The sequence below is a fragment of the Papaver somniferum genome, chromosome 10 (genome assembly GCF_003573695.1).
Source record: "Papaver somniferum cultivar HN1 chromosome 10, ASM357369v1, whole genome shotgun sequence".
NCBI lineage: Eukaryota > Viridiplantae > Streptophyta > Magnoliopsida > Ranunculales > Papaveraceae > Papaver > Papaver somniferum.
In genome coordinates, this window is record NC_039367.1 from 156171054 (window position 1) to 156192895 (window position 21842).

Genomic DNA, 21842 nt, shown 5'->3' on the forward strand with positions numbered 1-21842 from the left:
GATCTTTTACCTAAGATTGGTAATTTTGACATACTAGCATGGTGGAACACAAATGGGATTAAATATCCAGTCTTGCAGTGTATGGCTAGAGATATTTTAGCGATTCCAGTTTCAACGATAGCTTCCGAATCAGCTTTTAGTACCGGAGGTAGACTTGTGAGTGTCCAACGTAATAGACTTCATCCAAAAACGTTGGAAGCTTTGATGTGCGCTCAAGACTGGCTATGGGATATGCTGAATGGTAATGAAATTCTCTTTTTATTGAATTTTTTTTTTTTTTACATTTAATACATCATTATGGTTATATGATACACTTTCTTATTTTGGCTAGGTGGATCAAAATTCGATGGTGAAACATTTTGGGAAGAAACTGAAGCAGACGATGAGGTGATCAACATGGAGGAAGATACTTGATAAGAAATAATTAAACTAAAATGAGTGATGCTCGTTTATAGACCAATTTGTTTTTCTTTGCTTGTTTTACGATGAATTTATGAGTTTGAAATTTTAAATTATTATTATTATTATTGGTTGAACTTAGATATTGATTATTAAATTAACTCATCATATTTGAGCTTAATGTTATGGGTAACCCGTAAAAAACCCGCCCCGTACGGGTATTTCCCATACCCGCCCCGTCCCAGATCAAGCGGGTAATGGGGAGGGTGTGGGTTTTTTTTTGAACGGGGCAGTGACTGGGATACGAGATCCCCGCCCCACACCCTCCCCATGATCATCCCTAGTTATAATGGAGATATCTTTACAAAAATAAAAATACTAATATGATCGATTTTGTGGTCATATTCAAATTTGGTGTATTGAAATTCGTTCAGATTCATGTACTGGGTATCTGAAACTGATATTGGAATCCAGACATGATACAAAATTATGATTTCAAACTAAATCTAAAATAACTTTACTAATTATTTTTTCAAAAAAAACAAAATATTCTTTTATTAATTATTTTAACACGTTGAAAATTAGAACAGTAATCAATCTATTGTCACCTTCGCCACTCTCCTACAGGAGTTACATAGGCTTTTGGCCACTTAAGTGTCATGTCTGAAACTTCCCCAAGCACTGCATCATCTCTATCGCACAACACAGGAGTTACATAGGCTTTTGGCCACTTAACTGTGTCATGTCTTGAAACTTCCCTAAGCACTGCATCATCTCTATCGCACAATATCGCTCTTGGATTAGTGATTTCAAAAATCATACGATCATAATTTTCATCAATTAGCAGCTTAGTATCAACATATACAAGTGCAACCGGTTTTTTCTGAAGTTCCTCGAAAGCAAAGACCAAATGACGAAGGTGATATTAATGGGAAAATGAGTAAGGAGTTCAACTATATAGGAGGGAACAAACAAAACCATACCCCAAACATGTCCTTCAATTTTCTCCCAACCACTCTCAAATCTGGGGACTATCATGATGCATGGCAGACATTTCAGGAGTCCTACATAATTCACATTTCACTAAGGGTTTGTCACCCCACTCCAATTTGATTACCTAGCGAATTAGAAAGAAAAATTTAGAATATTTCTTTTAACTGCCAGATGCATGCTTTGCTTTATTTAGATGTTTTAACTGATTAAATTGATCACTTAGCATATCCGAAGTAGGATAAATTTTCTAAGGAGTGATAACAGTGAAGGGTACATAATACATCTCTTGGTTTAGGTAGGAGACCATGCCACATAGGAATGTCTTGTGCGCCCTCTACATATGCTGCATTTGTTCCAGTTCCCAAAATAACTGCAACTGCAGCATCATGGTTGAAGTATTTGCCTCCAGCTAATGTACCAATTGTATCATTCACCTGCATCAACAATGTCAGTTATAAACTGTATCTGAAGAACCAGTATGCAAAGACAGCAACAGCATAAGAAAACTCTAAACTAAAAAGAGAAATTGACTTACCAAAGCTGCAACAAGGGCTTTAGTTAGTTCCACCACCACATGTTTATCAACCTAGCACAAGGGATAGAAAGAATCACCATCAGAGAAGTTCAAGTATCAAAAGAACAAAAACAAACACCATAGTATGAACCATGCATGAACACTGATATTACTTCAACTACAGACATATATGCATGACAAAAGCCGTGGTGAAACCAGGATTTCAAAATGAGGGGGCTAATAAAAAATTATGCCACCCAAGTCAACATGACATGAAAACACCACTTCATGACCTTGAAAGCACTAATGAAATAAGATAAGACCATATTGCTTCAGAAAAATAGTAATGCACAAATATGTAGTCAGTAGACTACGCCTCCGACAGGCAATGAACAAAACTTACGTTAACCGTTAGGAACATTAATTTTTCCTTGAGATTGTAGCATTGTAAGGCAAAGAACTCTTAAACCCTGACATAACAAGAATTCAAGTTTTGGGGGAACATCTCTGCACCTATGCAAATTACCCATGCATTGAGAAGAATCATTGATCTTGTGTACACTAATTGCATTCTATTTCACCGCTATAAATCTTGTGAGCAGTAATTTAGCCGTGAAATCAAGAGAAAAATTTTATTCAATCATTACTAAAATCAAACCTCTTTAGTTGGCAATTGAAATTCCGTGGTCTCCATCTCCTCCTCTTTCACTTGAAGATTGGTTACAATTTCGTTCTTAGCATCTTCTCGCTGTTTCTTCTCCGACACACAAAGATACAAATTCAAAAACCTAAGAAATCAAATTACCAAAATCAAACTAAAAGATTATAAAAATAAGATGTTCACAGGAAAATCAACCCAACCGGCAGATTCTAAATATTTTAGTTTAGATCTTAATTACTGAGATTTGTGTTTTCAGAATCTGGAGAATTACATATCAATTCCGATCCATACAAGTTAATCTCCATGTATTCGTTATGGAAAAGTACCACTTGGTTGCACTCATATTCTCCACGAAGGAAGGTGAGACCGTGAGAGAGGTTTCTGTTTAAAGGGAAATCTTAAGCTATTTCTAAGATTCATGAGTTAAATATATTACCTTTCCAGCTCCATCAACCAGATCTTCTTCTGCTTCAACGGAAAAGATTGAGAGAGTAGAAGAAAATAGAAGCATCTTAGGGTTTCGCCGAAGAGGCGGAGTTAGAGAAGAGGCCGAGAAAGAGAACGATAAAAGTGAGTGGAGATAAACTAGAATATTTGGACGGCGGCTAAGGATCCTCGTACGGATGGTAAAGATTTTTGAACGGCAGAGATTTGGTTTTGGATTTTCATACAGATTGAGACAAGTGTGTGAGAAGCATGTGGGGTTCTTTTATGCTCCGAAGAACTCGTTTATTCGGTTTTATTATCGATCTTCTTCGTTCGATAGGAAAAAAATCTCAAGGAATATTTATAAATTAGAAAAAATTTGGATGTTGAATTTCAACTATGTATATAATATAAATCTAATCTAGAAAATGTAATATGTATACACCTTCAACACAAAATAAATAAAAGTAAAAAATATATTCAATCCAAATAATAGGAATGATCATCAGTATTCAACCCAGACACAAATTCTAACATTATATACGATGATGAATCTGAATAATTGAAGTGGATTTCTGTTGAGTTTTCGAAAATGAACTTCCAAACCGAGGATTGTCCAGGAAGAGTTTTCGAAAATGAATTGATAATGAACGAGATTCTGAAATTTGAAATTGAACACTCGTCTGAAGGCATATTTTTTTAAATAAATATTTGTCACGTTTTCATTATCCACCTGCTAATAAATATGAGGATGAGATTGTAGTGACATTTGGATTGGTGATTGTCGTGCTCAAAATAACATAATTCGTATTATTAAACCGATTATAGGTTTAAGTTTCGTATTTTGGGTCACGAAGCCGATTTTGAGTTACATAACATTTTTAGTAATTATATGGTCAAATGTTTGCTTCACTCATTCTTTCATTTTCGATATGACAATAAATATGAGAGTGGGATTGCAGTGACAGGTGGATTTCGCCAATCGATAATCACCGGCGCTCAAAATAGCATAACCTGTATTATTAAACTATTTTAGGTTTATGTTTCAGATTTGGTCAGCAGGCTGATTTTGAGTTACATAACATTTCGCTCATACTAATTTTATTATCCATCTAACAAATAATATTAGAATAGAATTGTAGTGACACGAATATCACAATTTTGTAATTATCATAATTGGTATATTATACTGATTTTAGGTAGATTTCGATTTTGGATCACGAGGATGATTTTGAGATACATGACATTTCGCTCATACTAATTTCACTATCCATCCGACATTTTCGATCAAACTAGAACAGGTTCGATTAAAATTGAAGAAATTGGAACTTCATCCTTTCGAATTGAGGCGATTTGCATCAAAATTTAGTTACATAATCAAAACTCGACACTTCGATTGTAATAAATTGAATATTTTTTGATGAAAATTCGATCAAATCGGAAAGGGTTCGAGTAAAATTGAAGAATTGGAACTTCTCCTTTCGAATTGAGGAGATTTGCATCAAGATTTAGTTACATAATCAAAACTCTGACACTTCAACTGTGATAAACCAAAAACAATTTGAATATTTTTTAATAAAAACTTGATCGAGTTCGAGTAAAATTGAAGAATTGGAACTTAGTTTGTCCTCTCGAATTGAGGCATTTTGCATCAAGATTTAGTTACATAACCAAAACTCACAGTTCAACCGTAGTAAATAAAAAAAAATTTGAATATTTTTTGGTGAAAATTTGAACGAATTGGAACGAGTTCAAGTAAAGTTGAAGAAATTGGAACTTCATCATTTCGAATAGAGGCGATTTGCATCAAAATTTAGTTACATAATCAAAAATCGACATTTCAATTGTAATAAATTGGAAACAATTTGATTTTTCTTTTTTGAGTTGGAACGAGTTCGTGTAAAATCGAAAAAATTGTAATGTTCATCCTTTCGAATTAACCCGAAGCAATTTGCATCAGAGTTGTGTAATTATAGTAAAAAAAACCCTTACTCGGTTGTAATAAATATAAAAAAATAAAAAGGATTAAACTCAAATTAATTGCAACTCAATATTCTTATCATAATTGAATACATTATCTGAATAGAAAGATTAAATTCAATTGACACCCAAAGTAAAAAATTCAGAAAATACATTATGCATCATAATAAGCTTTTGTTAACGAAAAATCCCACTCAATAACCAGTACTGATAAATTTTATCTGAAGCTATGGTTAATGCTGAATTAGCTTTTGTTGGGACACTTACTGGTGTTGAACTTCTGCCTCTTCTAAATATCCCTGTAACATCATAACTAACAATCAGTACAACACTTTGATAAAATGAAGTAACTAATCAATTAAAAAAGGTTAAACTTATAAATGCATCTTCTTACAAATTACTGTTATCATCTAAGTTCGTTCCTTTAGGGAAGATTCTTTAGCTATGACAATAAATACAAAAGGATCCTCAAAAGCATTCACATTAGGACCTCGTAGTTTTAGGGATTCTAAAACAATATGCCGACTCTTATCAGGCCTACTCTTATCCTTGATCGTTGCAATAAAAAATTAGGGTAGCTTGAGAGGAATGTATAAATGGCTCATCAGTGTCTTTTGTGGTTCCCATAACTGCTCTAAGTTTACACAAATCAGTTTTGTAACTGGGATACACAGAGATATAACCTATCTTCCCCTAGAATCTCTTTTTTGAACCTGATAAAGGATTCACCTCCTGCCACAAATGCAGCTGACTACCGTTCTGCACGCATCCATTTTTTGCTTGGAGGTCTAACAGACATCACTTCAAGTTAAAGTTAACCTAAATGAGATATGAAAATAAAAACAATAACATCCTATTACGGGAGTGACAAAAGATAGCCAAATCAGACAGAATGAAGTATGTAAATCCAAACAGTCGAATTGAAAAAAAATCAATTAAACAGACATCATCAGCCAGATTGCATCAAACAAACTACTAAAACAACCTATTGGGAACTTCTACGCTAATCAAACGACACAGAAGTGGTCCAGAAGACCAGAACCAAGGATCAAGTTAGATATGTTAAGCTGAAGCTGAACTCTAAAAATACTAAACGAGACAAGTTAAAGATAAAAAGGCAACTAGTAATAGACGACCATAGAACTGCACTAAATCACACATTTTACCCAGAACCTCAAATTCAGAAAAACTTTCAGTATAGACGATAAGCTTCATTGTCTCTTACCAATAGTGGTTAATCTATAGTCAGCAAAGAAATATGTATGCCTTGAGACATTCCTAATGCACATTCATTTTGTGATATAATGTGTTATACAAGTTTGCGCTCATTGTGCTGAAACTATCAAGTATCCAAGGGGAAAGGGAAATATTCTATTTGGCCAGGTGCTAAAAATGACATACAAAACTGTATAATTAAATTAATGCAATACTTATATCTTAATTCTCCGACGGCGGAGTCAATACCAGCTTCTAAATAGTTTATTCATCTGTTTGTCCTTCAGACTGAATTACAATGAAGAATAAATCCTAGGACGTGCACTACTATGCACCACGGCCTGTACCAATAATTTACAAGTTGACTTCTAGTACACCGGATGATGTACATCCACTTGAAGAATAATTAACTATCGAATATGTCGCATATCAAGTGTCTATAAATAAATAATATGAGTTAAACCAGAGAAACAGAGATGCTTCAGTGCACAAGAGTTTTCCTGCCAAAGAAAAACAATAGAAACGTACTCTACGGCACTTTACCCACTCTCATATATTAACTAGGTAGCCTTTCGATCAAAACAGTTGTTATTAAAATAACAATTTCTTATGTAATGCCTGCAACACTCTAAATTTCGGTGTTAGATACCGCTGCGAGCAATGCAATTACATCCCTCTGCTTACACTTACTCTCCTACACATACACCTAGCATAGCGCACACACCTACTGCCAAATCACAATATAACCCGAATTTCATATCATTTTATTATTGCCTCTCTTCTTAATCTTCTAAGATCACTCAATTTCAATAAAGCTAAAGTGGAAAGCAAGTTGGCAATGCAGTGTGCATGTAGTTATAACCTAGATTTGGATAAAATTTACTAACATGAAACATAAATAAAGAACAAAATCAACACACTACAGAGTTCATAATTAGGCACCAAGATATAAATTCCATCAAATCAAGCAGAATAGACCTTTTCTAACCAAATTTCTCAATAAACAACAATTCTCAATAAAAAACAAAATAGGTCTGAGCAATTCTGAATATAGATTTAGAAACCCATTCATGCACTAGAACTAAACTCAATTATTCTTTTCCAATTGCTACCTAAACAAATTTATCAAATCAAAATCTTTGCATCTTATTAGGTATAATTTTGGTCTCCAAAAATCAAATTGTTTTTTACCAGACATAAACTTAAGCAAAATCTAGATTCAGAGATGAGAAGGATCTGAAACTTACTCGATACCTTCTTGTTCTTCTCCTCTTAGGTTAGTCGACCAAAAAAAAACTGAGATAAGCTTGAAGAGTAATATCAGAATCGGAATTCCCTAATTATCGATAGAAAAAGAGAAAGAAGAGGAAACCATCTATTTTGGTCTTGGGTTTATCGGAATAAGACCATACTGCACCATATGTAACAGACTTGTGGCAAATGAGCCGGTGGCTAACCATTATTTAACTAGTAGAAACGCGGCATCAAATGTGGTTAGCCATTTCTGGGTGCATAATAGAATACTAGCGATGGGTGTATTAAAACTAAAAAAATATGTCGGATATATCCCGTCATTTAATGGTTAGTCATTAAATCACGGACCGTATAATTTTATCACGTTTTAAAATGACAGTTTGTTTCCGTTAAATTATGGGCCCTACTATTTTCATGTTATATGACGGGATTTGTTCGTAAAACCTTATTCACGTAATTGCTCTGTCATTTAAAAGCGTGGTTAAGAGCCCCTTCTAGACTAGTGAGAATGCCGGATCCAGGTCAAACTACTGACATGAAACCTTTGGCAACGATAATTTGATCATACAACATCTCTTGCTATAATTTTTACTATGCGAACACGCTTTATTTTATTGAAAAAACATGTTAAATTTAAACTCGTAGTACGTGTGATTATTTTATTTATTATGAAGACAAAACTGCAGATCGATGTTTGCATCAAGTCTAAATATTGCCGTGGCTCGTCAATTCATCTGATATGTATGGAAGTTCTAAGTGCGGACAGGTGAGTTGAATGAATATAGAACTGCTAAAACGAAAGAAATAAGCAGTGTGCGGATGAAAGGTCTATGCTTCCTCATTGCAGATTCAAAAGCTGGGGGTCGAGCCGTCGAGGTTCTATTCTTAGGTCATGTCAATCCGTATGAAAATAAACCAACCAATGAGACCAAAGTATACAAAGCATACAGATTTTGTGTTTTCTTTTACAAAAACAGAAACCTACCCCAAGTCGGTATACTTCTAAATCTAAACCGCCTTAAGCTTTCAACTACTGCATATAAATACCCACAAGAACCACCTCTATCACCCACAAAAAGAAAATTAAGAAACCCATAATTTTCCTTCTCTCCTTTCAGATTTCCTCTTCGTTCCATCATCAATGGCTCGTACTAAGCAGACCGCTCGCAAGTCTACATGAGGTAAAGCTCCAAGGAAGCAACTCTCCACCATTGTTGCGAGGAAATCAAGACCAACAACCGGAGGAGTTAAGAAGCCACACCGCTATCGTCCAGGAACTGTTGCTCTTCGTGAAATAAGGAAATACCAGAAGAGTACTGAACTTTTGATAAGAAAGTTTCCTTTCCAGAGATTAGTTCGTGAAATTGCTCAGGAATTCAAAACAGATCTTCGGTTCCAAAGTCATGCTGTTCTTGCACTTCAAGAGGCTGCTGAAGCTTATTTGGTTGGATTGTTTGAGGATACCAACCTGTGTGCAATTCATGCTAAGAGAGTTACAATCATGCCTAAAGATATTCAATTAGCAAGGCGTATTCGTGGTGAAAGGGCTTAAGTTCTTTAAAATTCTTCTGTTTTTTTTAGGTTTAATTTTTGGGGTGATGCAGAATATGGTTTTACTTTTTCAAGACAATATTTCGTTTCATGAATTTTTGGGTATGGATTTTTATTATAATTTTTAGGTTTAATTTTTGGGTATGGATTTTTATTATAATCAATGAAATCGGTTAGTTATTGATTAAAAAAAAATGACTGCAAGGGATTTCTAAGTGGATCAACTCTTTGTGAGTGATTTCATTCTTGCCAGAAAGTTTGAATATTAATCAGTTCTCATCAGATCAGACAACTGCGTCTTCATGATTGATTGTTCTGTTTTGTGCATTTTTTTTTTGTCTGGGCTTCATAAATCATAATGGGCCTTATTGCATTTAACTGACCTTGGAAGAAAAATGTTTGTATAGTTTATAGTATAGTTTCACTTGATCAGCTTAATAATTTAACTCATGAAAATAACCATCTCATTCAAGAAATTGAAGTATTGAATAGTCAAATATCCCACTTTTCTAAATTATCACGTAATGCTGATCTAATACATGAAATATTGTCAAAAGAAAATCATACCCTTTCTAGGGAGAAGCATTCTTTCTTAAGCAAAGAAGCAATGTTTTAGCACCAATACTCAATTCTTCAGAAAATAAACGAAGATCAAGCGCGAACTTTTCGTTCACTTGAAGTACAACATGAGACATCGCTTAAGGAATTAAAGACCCAGAATGAAAAAATCATTCAAAGTAAAATAAGTTTGACCTTGAAGAAGAATCAGCTTCAAGAACAATATAATTAATTAAGGCACTCTCATGATGCTCTTAAGAAAAAGAATAAGTCTCTCTCTGCAGATGAAAAGAAGATGCACTCCTGTCTTAATGGTTCAGTTGGTGATGATTTTGATAAGGCTATGGAAAGTATGAAGAATAAAACCCTTCTCCTTTCTAAATTATGTGAAGGTAGTCAGCTTGAGTTGACTTCCTTGTTACTGTTTAACTATTTCGTTGAACTTCATTAGTGCGAGCTTTATTTCCAATTTTAATAGTTTATCACTCTTCGCAGATTCTGAAAGTTCGCACCAATCTACTATTGCTCAGTTGAGATATGATTTATCCAAAGTTCTCAAAGAGCATATGAACCTGGAAACATCTCATGCGAACCTTGAGCTTTCTCTTTCCGCTTCTCGAGACAGAGCGCGAAGAAGACTCGCACATCAACAATCTTTTTTAGAGATCACTGCTAGAAACCTTGAAAGGGGAGCTATTCGCAAGGCTCATGCCAGTGCTCAATCTGTAGTTAATGGAATTCTTCTAAGAAACTCTCTCCCTGCAGTAAAGATTCCTCCTCTTAATGTAAGCGAAGATGAAGAGTACCCTGAACCGGATAGTGACTATGAATTTGTGAGCGATGATGAGAAGGATCAAGAGGATGAATAGGATCAAATTGAGAAGGACAAGTCTGTTGATGAGACTAATGCTGAAATTGAGAATCCTGGACCCAATACTGATGTTGAAAAGTCTTTGGTCGAACAAGATGTAGTTGCTGAACATGTTTAACTTTCTTTTCATCCAGTATTTCCCTTATTTGTTTTGATACACTTTAAACTTGTTTGTTACAAGGAAGATAATATTTTATTATTTCAATTCCCATACTTGCCTCTTATTATATTTCTTGTATAAAACAAGTATGCGATCTAATGAATTTTGAATTTCCAGCAAAACAATCATTAGTTTGTATATATTCTTTCTCATGAGGTCTTATTTCGCCTTCCTATGTAAAGGTCTTATCTTGCCTTATTTCTGTGCGATGAGATCGCAGGCGGTCTTTACACTGTAGTGTATCGACCCATTGATCTCATCTTATCTTTTTCTTGTATTATTTCCTCTTCAGGTTTTATTCTTAATACTCCCTTGAGTAAAAAGTCTTATGACATTTACGTCTTTTGACACAATTCAGCTCCCTAATGGAGGGTGTCGTCCTTATCTTCCCCCTGATTGCCCTTTCAAGGAAGCTTACCTCTACCGGGTTAAGGTTATGGCTCTTCCCATCCGGTTAATTCAACAACCAGTTTATTTCGCAGTCTCACACCCCACTGCCGATGAGGTTTATGGTTGCGAGACCGCACCCCTAAGTGGGTTATCTTCGGACCGAGTGCATCATAGTCAGGACTTGTCAAGAGTGGCAAGGTACGCTCCAGACGCCCCGGGCACTCTTGACTCAACCGTGTACCTCTGCGCTGATCGAGTTTCTGCACTCCTTAGGAGAGACTTTCTCACCTTAGTCTCTCAATCTATGATTATTATCTTAGACTGAAAATTTAAGGTACCTCTCCCGGATGGGCATTTTCGTTTGTTCTCACCCCAAATCTCCATGACTCAAGTTCCAGTGTCGGCATAACTTTCCCTTGAGTCATGCTTTCTAGGTTCTCCGACTATGACGTGCTATAGGTCTTACTTTTTTCCTCTTGCATGTAAGCGAACTAGGTTGCACGCCACATTCGAATTCGTAGTCTATCTGATTAAAATCATTTCTGGTGCCTTTTATTAAGGTCTTATTTTGAGGTCTTATGTTTGCCTTTTTTTTTAAAGAATTTCTTAAATATGAGCGAAATATTCAAACTTGTTTATTGAACCAAGTACTATATCCCTGTTCAAAGATTATGATTCATATTCTTAACTTGGCACATGTGTTAACTTGTTCGATGAATTTCGCAAACTTCTATGGATAATATTTCTTCGATTATCTATTCCAAGGGCGATCTAATCTTCGACCTGTATCCCGCCCTTCCGGATCCATTAATTCATAAGTTCCATTTCCAACTATCCGTTTTATTATATAGGGTCCATCCCATTTCTTTTCCAATTTCCCATCTCCCCCTCTCTGATAAACTGGGATTTTGTCGCAACACCAATTCTCCTGGTTGAAATTCTCTTATCTTAACACGTTTATTGTATTCTCGAGCTAGTCTTTTTTGATAATTTTCCATATGTTGCAAAGCGACCTCCCTTGCTTATTCTAAGTCATCAAGTTTTGTTAGAATTAGATCTGCACTTAGATTCTTCTCCCAAGCTTCTTTCTTTGTTGTTGGAATGATGACTTATGTTGGTAACACTGCCTCTACCTCATATGTCAAACATAAAGGTGACATTCTTGTTGCTTCTCTCCTTGTTGTCCTGTAAGCCCATACTACATTATGTACTTGTTTGCACCATCCTTTGCTGTGCCCTTCTAACTTCTTCTTCAAGTTGTCTGCGATCGTTTTATTTGTTGCTTCTATTTGTCCATTACTTTGTGGATATAAAGGAGTGGATTTTCCGCTTTGAATTTTGAACGCATTAAGTAACATTTCTATATTGTCACCCTCAAACTGATTTCCATTATCAGATACCAACTGTGCAGGAATACCAAATCTGCATATAGTATTTTCAAAGATGAATGTGAATATGTCCTTATCGCGAATGTGCTGAACTGATTTTACTTCTGCCCATTTTGTAAAATATACTGTTGCGACAATTAAATATCTCTTTTGTCCCGTTCCTGTTATAAATGGTCCAACAATATCGATTCCCCATTTTCCGAAGGGCCACGCATTTGTTGATGAATTTACCATCGCTCCGGGTGCATGTATCTTTTTGCCATGACGTTGACATTCTTCACATATTCTTGAGACTTGTTTCGCATCCTCATGCATGTATGGCCAATAGTAGCCTTGTATCTTTACTCTGTATGCGAGAGACCTTCCTCCACTATGATTACCAGCATCTTCATAATGTAATGCCTTTAAAATTTTCTATTCCTGCTTTTCGTGTAAGACATCTGAGCAAAGGTCCAAGGAATGATCTTCTATAAAGAATGCCCTCCCTCGATTCATAATAAGTCGCACGACTTTTTAATTTGTGTGCCTCTAATCTTTTTCTTGGTACTTCTCCCTTCTCTAGGTATAAATGGATTTCAGTTCTCCAGTCTTTTTCTTCGCTCACACTTTCTTCTTCCATATTTTCTATTGTCATCACATCTGTTTGTGTTTCTTCTCCCTTCTCTATAGATGGTAAAAAGAGTGTTTGTATTTTTATGTCCCTTGAAACCGGATCTATTAGAATGGAGGGTATGAAGGCCAATGCATCTGCGAGTCTATTGTCATTTCTGCCTATGTGTCTCCAACTTATATTTGGAATTCGCGCTGCTAAATTCATAACCAACTGTATGTATTTTTGCAAAGATGGTTCATTTGTACTATATGTACTTTCTACTTGGCGAATTACCAGCTGTGAATCACTATTTATTCGTGCATCTTCTATCTTCATTTCAATTGCTAGCCTTAGAGCATGTACAACTGCCTCATACTCAGTCTCATTATTTGTGGATGTGAAATCCAATCTGAACGAGTAAGCCATTCGCGCTCCTGTTGGTGAAATGAATACAATACTAATACCATTCCCTTATCCATCAGATGACCCATCAACTAATATTTCCCATCTATTTGAATTTTGATCAGTTAATAAGTCTCTAGGATTCACGTGATCTTCATCCACATCCATCATTTCTTCTACATATTCATCTTCTTCTAAAGGAAACTCTGCGAGAAACTCTGCGATAATTTGAGACTTTGGTGAAGATAAAATCTCATAACCAATTTCATAATTTCCTAATTGTGCATTCCACCTTTCAACTCTCCCTGATCGTTTTGAGTTCTTCATTGTTGGTTCAATTGGTACCTTTGTTAACACCTTAATCTTATGATCTTAAAAGTAAATGCGAAGCTTGAATGATGCATGCACCAGTGCGAGAATTAACTTTTCAATCTTTGAATAATTTTCTCTGCTGAGTTGTATGTTTTACTTATGTAATATATTGGTTTTTCTATCCCTTCATCCGAGTGTAACAATACTGCACTTAATGCATGCGAGGTTGATGCTAAATACAGTAGCAATTCTTCTCCCGGCTTGGCCTTTTGCATAATGGATAAATTCACCAAATAATTTTTTATGCTCTGCAATGCTTTATCACATTCTTCCGTCCACTCAAATTTGGTCCCCTTCTTTAATATGCTAAAAAATATCCGAAGATCGTGAGATAAATCTTCCCAACGAGGCTATCAATCCATAGCTTTTGAACATCTTTCACTGTTGCAGGGGGCGGCATATCTCTAACTGCTTGTACTTTTTCTGGATCAACTTCTTTTCCCTTCTTGGACACTATCTAACCTAAGAATTTCCCTGATAATACACCGAGGACACATTTTTCCGGATTCACATTGATATTGAATTTTCGCATCTGCACAAAGATTTCTCGCAAATCATCAACATGATCCTTCGCCTCTTTACTCTTTATTAACATGTCATCGACATAGACTTCTAATGTTTTATGTATCCACTTTTCAAATAATTTTTCCACCATTCTTTGATATGTCGCACCCGCATTCTTCAATCTAAATGGCATTTTCGTATAACAGTATAAACCTCTTGGTGCGAAAAAAACAGTATGTTCTTCACCTTATTCATCTAAAGGAATTTTATTATAACCTTTATATCCATCCAACATTGAGACTTTATCATTTCCTGATGCCGATTCTACCATTTGAGGGATATCTGGTAAAGGGAAACTATCTTTCGGACACGGTTTATTTAAATCAGTGAAATCTATGCAGATTCGTATCTCGTTGTTCTTTTTTGGTACTACCACCATATTTTCTATCCATTCTTGATATTTCGCTTCCTTATAATCCCTGCATCCAACATCTTTTGCAACTCCGCTTCTATTTGTGGATGATAATCAATTGCGATCTTCCTTATTCTTTACTTAAATGGCTTTACATCCTTTTTAATGTTCAATTTATGACATGCGACAGACGGATCTATCCTTGGCATTTCCTCCATACTCCATGCGAAGATATCATTATATTCTCGCAAAATATTTACCGTTTTTTCTTCTTCTTCTTTACCCATTTTGGTTTCTATTTTTAATATTTTTGGCTCTTCTTCGGATCCAACATTTATTTCTTTCGTTGATTCCAATGCGGTAAAATTTTCTTTTGGTTCTCCCATCGGTGTTGGTTCCTTAACCTTCTTAATCTGTTCACCTTTCTTCGTTGGTGCTTCACCTGGTATTCCTTTTCCCTCTTTCGCTCTGATCATGTATATCCGAAACTCTTCCTCCTTTTTTTAGTTCTTTTTCTTTTCTCCAGCGATCCTTTCACTTCTTTGCTCTCCCTTCATAATTTCTTACATCTATCTGATTGAAAATCTTCGCACTCGTTACATCTCCTTTAATTTCACCAATACCACTTGGGATTGGGAATCTAATACACTGATGTAGTGTTGGTGCTACAACTTTTATCGTGTGCACCCATGGTCTTCCCAATAACATGTTGTATGGTGATTGTATATCAATCACACACAGTGTTATCTTTGTTACTACTTCTCCCAGTAATATTCGCATCACAATTTCTCCTTTTGGTTTTGTGATTGCTTTATTGAATCCATGAACATTGTAAGTTGGATGTGTCATCTCTGCATATACATATCCCATTTCTTTGAATGTGCGATAAAATAATAAATCAACTTCACTTCCTGTATCTATCAGTGTTCTATCAATGGCCCATGTTTCTGATTTCTTCTTCATTACAATGTTTTCTTGTCGCTCAGCTGTGACTGTAATTACCAACGGATCTGTCCTCTTTAAATTTTCTTTCAGAATTTCTTTTGCTGCAAATGTAATCTTTACTTTTTCCCATTCTTTTAATGAAGATTTTTTTTCCACAGTTTCCACCTTCCTTCCTTCATAATTTCGCTTGTGAATTCTACCTGTTATTCCGACTCGGAAATCCGCATCAGAGATTGATGTTTTAGTTATAGAATTGCATTGTATATCTCTACCTCTTCCTTGTATCGTTACGATTCTTGATTTCTCCATAGATTCTTTATTCTTCTGTACTTTCCCCAAAAGTTTCAGATCTATATTTTGAAGATTTTGTAACTGATTAACAGGATTTACCACCCAAAGTTGTTTCTAGCGCCAAAAATGTAGTTGCAAGAAAACCTACAACCACATCCCAATGTATCTAAACAGAAACCTAAGTAATCAAAATGAATTCTTTATTGATTATCAAGATTTACAATTGGATGCAAAGGATTACAATGACTTTACTTGTTATCCAAATAAACTTTCTCTCTCATAGTTTCTTATCTAACACACCCTAAAAGATCTCTCCCTCTATGTAATGACTTCTTTACTTTATATAGGATTCCTCATAGAGGATGACAGCTAAGAAACCCATTATTTTCGGAATCACCGTGCGTTACATTCGCTCATGTATACTCACTCATTCTCGCACAGCTTATACTTCGCATAGACCATCACACTTTACTCGTGACTTTGATGACATCATCCAATACGTCACTTCAACTTCACTGTGTGCGATAGCCCTCGCTTATTTTAGATAATATTCACTTCGCATACTTATTGATATGTGGGATATTCCACTCCTACAATTATCATCATAGTTGTAGTTTGGTTTTTAACTTTGGTTGTGATTTTTACCGTTCTTTATTGGAGAAAGCACTCAAAATCCAAACTGCCTTCAACTGTTTTAGACATGGGTAAGTGGTTCAAAGGTGTTTCTTACAATGAACTTCTCACAGCTACTAATAGATTTAATAGTTCTACCAATTTTCTTGGTGTGGGAAATTTTGGTTCTGTGTATAAGGGAATCCTTCCAGAAGATGGTTCAAAATCTATTGCAGTAAAGGTTCTATATCTTCAGAAAAAAGGTGCAATCAACAGTTTTGTAGCTGAATGTAATGCTCTCTGGAAAGTTAGACATAAAAATTTACTCAAGATCGTTACTTGTTGCTCGAGTGTTGATTTTCATGGTACTGAATTCAAAGCTCTCGATTTTGAATACATGTCTAATGGGAGTCTAGAAAAATGGTTGCACCCATCTGAAGATGACACACGTGATGATGATCAGTTGCATGTGAAAAATATGAACCTGGAAAGACGATTGAACGTTGCAATTGATGTTGTTTCTGCATTAAATTATCTACACCATGATTGTGAATCACCTATTGTTCATTGTGATTTAAAGCTTAGCAATGTCCTTCTTGATGATGATTTGATTGCCCATTTGGGTAATTTTGGCTTGGCTAAGTTCCTTAATCATGACCGCAGTATTTCTCGACAGCTTAATGAACATGATGGAAGTTCAACTGCAATTAACGGGTCCATAGGTTATGTTTCTCCCGGTAAGAAAAAAACTGTTATGATTGTGTGTATGTATATGAGTAGTTCTATTAGAATAAATTATATTTCGTTCTGCAGGTCTTGTGACAAAATGTTCATTTTGGTTTACAGAATACAGATTAGGTGGGGAAGTTTCGACACAAGGTGATGTATATAGTTACGGAATCCTATTGTTAGAAATGTTTACAGGAAACAGACCAACTAATGACATGTTTAAAGATGGTGTATATATTCATAACTTCTCTAAGATGCATGCAATGCCAGAGCGAGTACTCAATATTGTTGATTTACGAATGCTAGATGGTGAAAATCATGATGATAATGAAACAAAAAATTATCATACACCACGAGGCGAAAGAAGAAATAGAGCAAGACATACTACGAGAGAAATTTTAGCTTCTATTATTCAGATTGGAGTTATATATTCCTCAGAGTTACCTTCAGATCGAATCAACATGAATGAGGTCATTGTGGATGTGCAGGCGGTAAAGAATCGATTTCTTGGGATCGGAATGTAAAAAATATTAGTTTTTTCCACCTCAATGTTGTTATCTTACACGATGAATCTGCTTCTGCACTTGTCTTAGTTTTTTCCACCTCAAGTTTTCTAGCTAGTGATCTTGTTTTTTTCTAGGCTTGTTCTTCAATTATCAACTTCAGGTTATTGTAAAAGGAATCGTATAAGGCCTTTGTAAGTGCTTTAATATGTTTTAAAATTAATATGCCGGAATGAAATCGTGGTATTAAATGTTGCAAAGCGTACGTGGAAGGGTCTTTGCTTGCTCACTGCGGAACACAGGATTGAAAAGTCAGTGTCGACGTAATATCATGCCAACCCGTATGAATGTAAACCAACTAATGTGAGCAAAGTATACATAGCATACAGATTGTGTGTTTTCTTTCTTCAAAAACAGAAACCTATTCCCCGTCGGTATATTTCTAAACCGCCTTAACCACGTAATACTAATATAAATACCCATAATTAGCACCACTATCATCCACAAAAATTAAGAAACCCCAAATTTTCCTTCTCTCCGGCGGTTTTTCTGTTTCCAAATTCTCTTCTTCGTTTCATTATCAATGGCTCGTACTAAGCAGACCGCTCGTAAGTCCAAAGGAGGTAAAGCTCCTAGGAAGCAACTGGCCACTGTGGTTTCCAGGAAGACCACCGCGGCTGCGAGGAAATCAGCACCAACAACTGGAGGAATTAAGAAGCCACATCTCTATCGTCCGTGAACAGTTGCTCTTCGTGAGATCAGAAAATACCAGAAGAGTACTGATATTTTGATCAGGAAGTTGCCTTTCCAGAGATTAGTTCGTGAAATTGCTCGGGATTTCAAAACAGGTCTTCGGTTCTAGAGTCATGTTTTTCTTGCACTATAAGAGGCTTCTGAAGCTTATTTGGTTGGATTGTTTGAGGATACCAACTTTTGTGAAATTCATGCCAAGAGAGTTACGATCATGCCTAAAGATATTCAATTAGGAAGGCGTATTCGTGGAGAAAGGGCTTAAGTTCTTTAAAAGTGTTATGTTATTTTTTTAGGTTTAAGTTTTTTTTAGGGTAATATAGAATACGTTTTTACTTTTTATATTTGGTTTCATCATGAATTTTATGATGTAGTTTGGAATGAATTTTCATTATAATCAATGAAATCTATTTGTTATTGATAAAAAAGTTCTCGTTAGACAACTATTTTGATGTGTTGAGAGGCTTGAGACAATTTTGGTAATAAGTGTAAAATATAATCAAAAGAATCACTAAATTTCGTGATGTAAACAAAATATATTTGTCTAGACATAGCTGTATTTCATATGCATGTTTCATTACAAGGAGGAAAACCATACAACTAATTAATATGGAAGGCAGATGATAACATTAACATAGACTTGTTTCAAGATCAAGCATCTGCACAAGCATGAATGTAATGTTCATTACCACATTATTGCTCAATTACCTTCCTGCTTTTGGAGAAGATCTTCATAGGATTTCCGCATTAAAGAAGATTTTGTACATATCGCCACAAACAAAACTGAGGTGTTCAGATTTCATATCAGTTCCATACGTACGTATAGTGCAGATGGCTCATATTACATAATAAGCTGATCATTATGGGATAACAAGAAGCTAGAACTCTATTGGAAACTTGCAAGGTAAGGTGTGGTTGTACGACTGACTTCGGTTTCAGTCTAACAAGGCATGCAAATCAAACTGCCAAGTCCTTTTCTAATGGAAACATTACCCCAACTTTCGAATATTAGTTGGTTTCACCAGCAGTATTCTGTGCATTTTAATTCTTTTATCTTAAAAATGTCAAGAAAATCCTATATCTAATATTATTCCTCTTCCAATAATCTTTCCTGTCATACAGATGATCAGCTGATACATAAATTTTAAGTTTATGTCTCTGCAAGTACATAAGGATAGTACCTAGAGGACACCAAGCTTCTGATTCGTTCCATAACAAAAAAGCATATTAGAGAGTTCTGTTGGAGGCATTAAGTTGACAAGTGAAATGTAACAGCAGCTACCTGATCATAAAATCTTAATAAAAACGAATGTGATTCATGTGTGTCTATGTCGGGTGGGGGTAACAGAGAGGCATTTTAGCCAAGAAGAGCACGTTTTTGTTGGAATATATGACACATATATTAGCCACTGAGGTGATCGAGGTGGTTAGTTTGCTTACATGCAATCAACAGCCGTGTGAAGAAGTTATTTACAATACCAAGTCGTGTAGAAGATTATGTAATTTGGCTAGTAAATCCTGTAATGTAGCTGGATAAGTTAAGTTTACCTAGTCAAGATGATGTGTTACTCTAGGTTTACTGTTTGTTCAATAATCCTATAAATAGGATTCATCATGTAAATGTAAATTATCTCAGAACATTAAATCTGGAGATTAATCTATTCACCCTACGGGTTCTGTCAGTGGATGTAGGCGTTAGTGCCGAACCACTTTAATTTTGTGTTCTTTGATTTTATGTCCGTCTAATAGATGATCCGACTCAATGATACCCATAATTTATTATGGTAACAGAGCTCAATCAATGTCCGTCCCTATGACTCGTCGTTCCACAATAGGATATTTTACTACCATTGGTAATAGTCACGTCTCTTGGAAATCAAAGAAACAACCAACAGTCGCTCGTTCTTCCGCTGAAGCTGAATCGTTCCTTGGCTAATCTCACTGTTGAACTTCAATGGTTGAGTTACCTCTTTCATGACATGCACATTTCGTGTTCTCTTCCTATCACTGTATCTTGTGATAGTCTAGCTGCAATTCACATTGCTCAAAATCCAGTCTTTCATGAGCGTACTAAGCACATTGAGATGGACTGCTATTTTATTCGCGAAAAATTACTTAGCGGACTCATATTACCAACACATCTTCAACCTGAATATCGTGCCTTGGCTAATCTCACTTCTGAACTTCAATGGTTTATAACTCACACAACAGTAGTGAGATTGTTTCATTGATGTATATTTATATGATTACAAAGTCGTAGAGATAAGAATTACATAACTAGAAAGCAAAAGAATAGCAATAGCAGATGACTAAGAGAACTTAACCTAATTAGATGTAGAATAGGAATACTATTCTTGTTACAACATCATATAGTAAGAAAAAATAGGAGCGTGTTACATATGACAATATACATGGTATGTCACCCTTTACATTGTAAGTTTACTATTGAACTGATAAACTTAATACCCCCTCAAGTTGGAGCGGTAGAGCCAGAACGAAAGCCCAACTTGCTAACCAGATGGCCAAACTGTGGAGTTCCTAATGGCTTTGTGAAAACATCTGCAAGTTGATCATGAGATTGAATATTTGTTGGTAATATGAGTCCGCTAAGTAATTTTTCGCGAAAAAAATAGCAGTTTATCTTAATGTGCTTAGTACGCTCATGAAAGACTGGATTTTGAGCAATGCGAATTACAACTTGACTATTACAAGAAACATTGGTAGGAAGAGAACATGGAATATTCATGTCATGAAAGAGGTAACTCAACCATTGAAGTTCAGCAGTGATATTAGCCAAGATGTCAATAGATTGACTTTCCATCAATGTCCTGCTCTTGTCCCATATCTTAGCTCTCAATCATCAAATCCAAATCCAACATACAAGAGGTATAACATTCCTTTATTAAGGTATCAATAGATTTCTTTATTGTGTTCTCAAACTAATTTATGGTTCTCTCTCAAAATCATGAGTTTATTCTCATAGTTTATGGGTATCAAATATATGCTCTCTTATCTCATGACGTGATCAGTTATGTTTTTTTCTATCTGATTTATGTTTCTATCCGTACCTTACTAAGTTTTCACAGTAGTAAGGGTCTAAATTGATTGTCACAAACCAAACCTTATCTTATCTTATGGGTGTTTATTCATGAAAACCATAATCCGTTCATCATGAGATGGGTTTTTATCAAAATCTTTGATAATCAATTTTTAAAACCTTATTTCACAGTTGATTTCTTCAACTGAGTTTTTCGCAGTTGGATTCTTTAATATCTTTAAAACCATCATTCATGTATTCGAGAAATTTTTATCATCGCAGATTTTTTTCTGCCATCCAATTCTTTTATTTTCATGTTCTGTTATATATAGG

The 21842-nt window shown here is 35.3% G+C and overlaps 2 protein-coding genes, 1 long non-coding RNA gene and 2 pseudogenes across 3 annotated transcripts; 3 read left to right on the top strand and 2 right to left on the bottom strand.

Moving 5' to 3' along the window:
* Positions 1 to 1546: 1546 nt before the first annotated feature.
* LOC113316638 (hexokinase-2-like) lies at positions 1547 to 3078 on the bottom strand. Its single transcript, XM_026564796.1, has 4 exons — positions 3004 to 3078; positions 2565 to 2660; positions 1928 to 1978; positions 1547 to 1826 (listed from the first exon to the last, which is right to left on the bottom strand). The coding sequence occupies exons 1-4, from the start codon at positions 3076 to 3078 to the stop codon at positions 1608 to 1610; spliced, it is 441 nt and encodes a 146-aa protein (XP_026420581.1). The 3' UTR covers positions 1547 to 1607.
* A 1921-nt stretch (positions 3079 to 4999) lies between these two features.
* Positions 5000 to 7544, bottom strand: LOC113319323. Its single transcript, XR_003345361.1, has 2 exons — positions 7436 to 7544; positions 5000 to 5272 (listed from the first exon to the last, which is right to left on the bottom strand). It is a non-coding gene; the product is annotated as an uncharacterized LOC113319323 (long non-coding RNA).
* Positions 7545 to 8583: 1039 nt separating this feature from the next.
* LOC113319322 lies at positions 8584 to 8994 on the top strand (annotated as a pseudogene).
* A 7584-nt stretch (positions 8995 to 16578) lies between these two features.
* LOC113316639 (probable LRR receptor-like serine/threonine-protein kinase At3g47570) lies at positions 16579 to 17743 on the top strand. Its single transcript, XM_026564797.1, has 2 exons — positions 16579 to 17227; positions 17337 to 17743. Exons 1-2 carry the CDS (start codon positions 16579 to 16581, stop codon positions 17741 to 17743), a joined length of 1056 nt encoding a protein of 351 aa, XP_026420582.1.
* Positions 17744 to 18305: 562 nt separating this feature from the next.
* LOC113317011 lies at positions 18306 to 18737 on the top strand (annotated as a pseudogene).
* The last annotated feature ends 3105 nt before the right edge of the window (positions 18738 to 21842 follow it).

Coding starts and splice junctions, on each gene's coding strand:
- LOC113316638 (XM_026564796.1), bottom strand. CDS start 3,078: ATGCTTCTATTTTCTTCTACTCTCTCAATCTTTTCCGTTGAAGCAGAA. Junction 2,661..3,003: donor TGGTTGATGGAGCTGGAAAG/GTAATATATTTA, acceptor GTGTCGGAGAAG/AAACAGCGAGAAGATGCTAA. Junction 1,979..2,564: donor TTCAATTGCCAACTAAAGAG/GTTTGATTTTAG, acceptor CCCTTGTGCTAG/GTTGATAAACATGTGGTGGT.
- LOC113316639 (XM_026564797.1), top strand. CDS start 16,579: ATGGGTAAGTGGTTCAAAGGTGTTTCTTACAATGAACTTCTCACAGCT. Junction 17,228..17,336: donor CATAGGTTATGTTTCTCCCG/GTAAGAAAAAAA, acceptor TTTGGTTTACAG/AATACAGATTAGGTGGGGAA.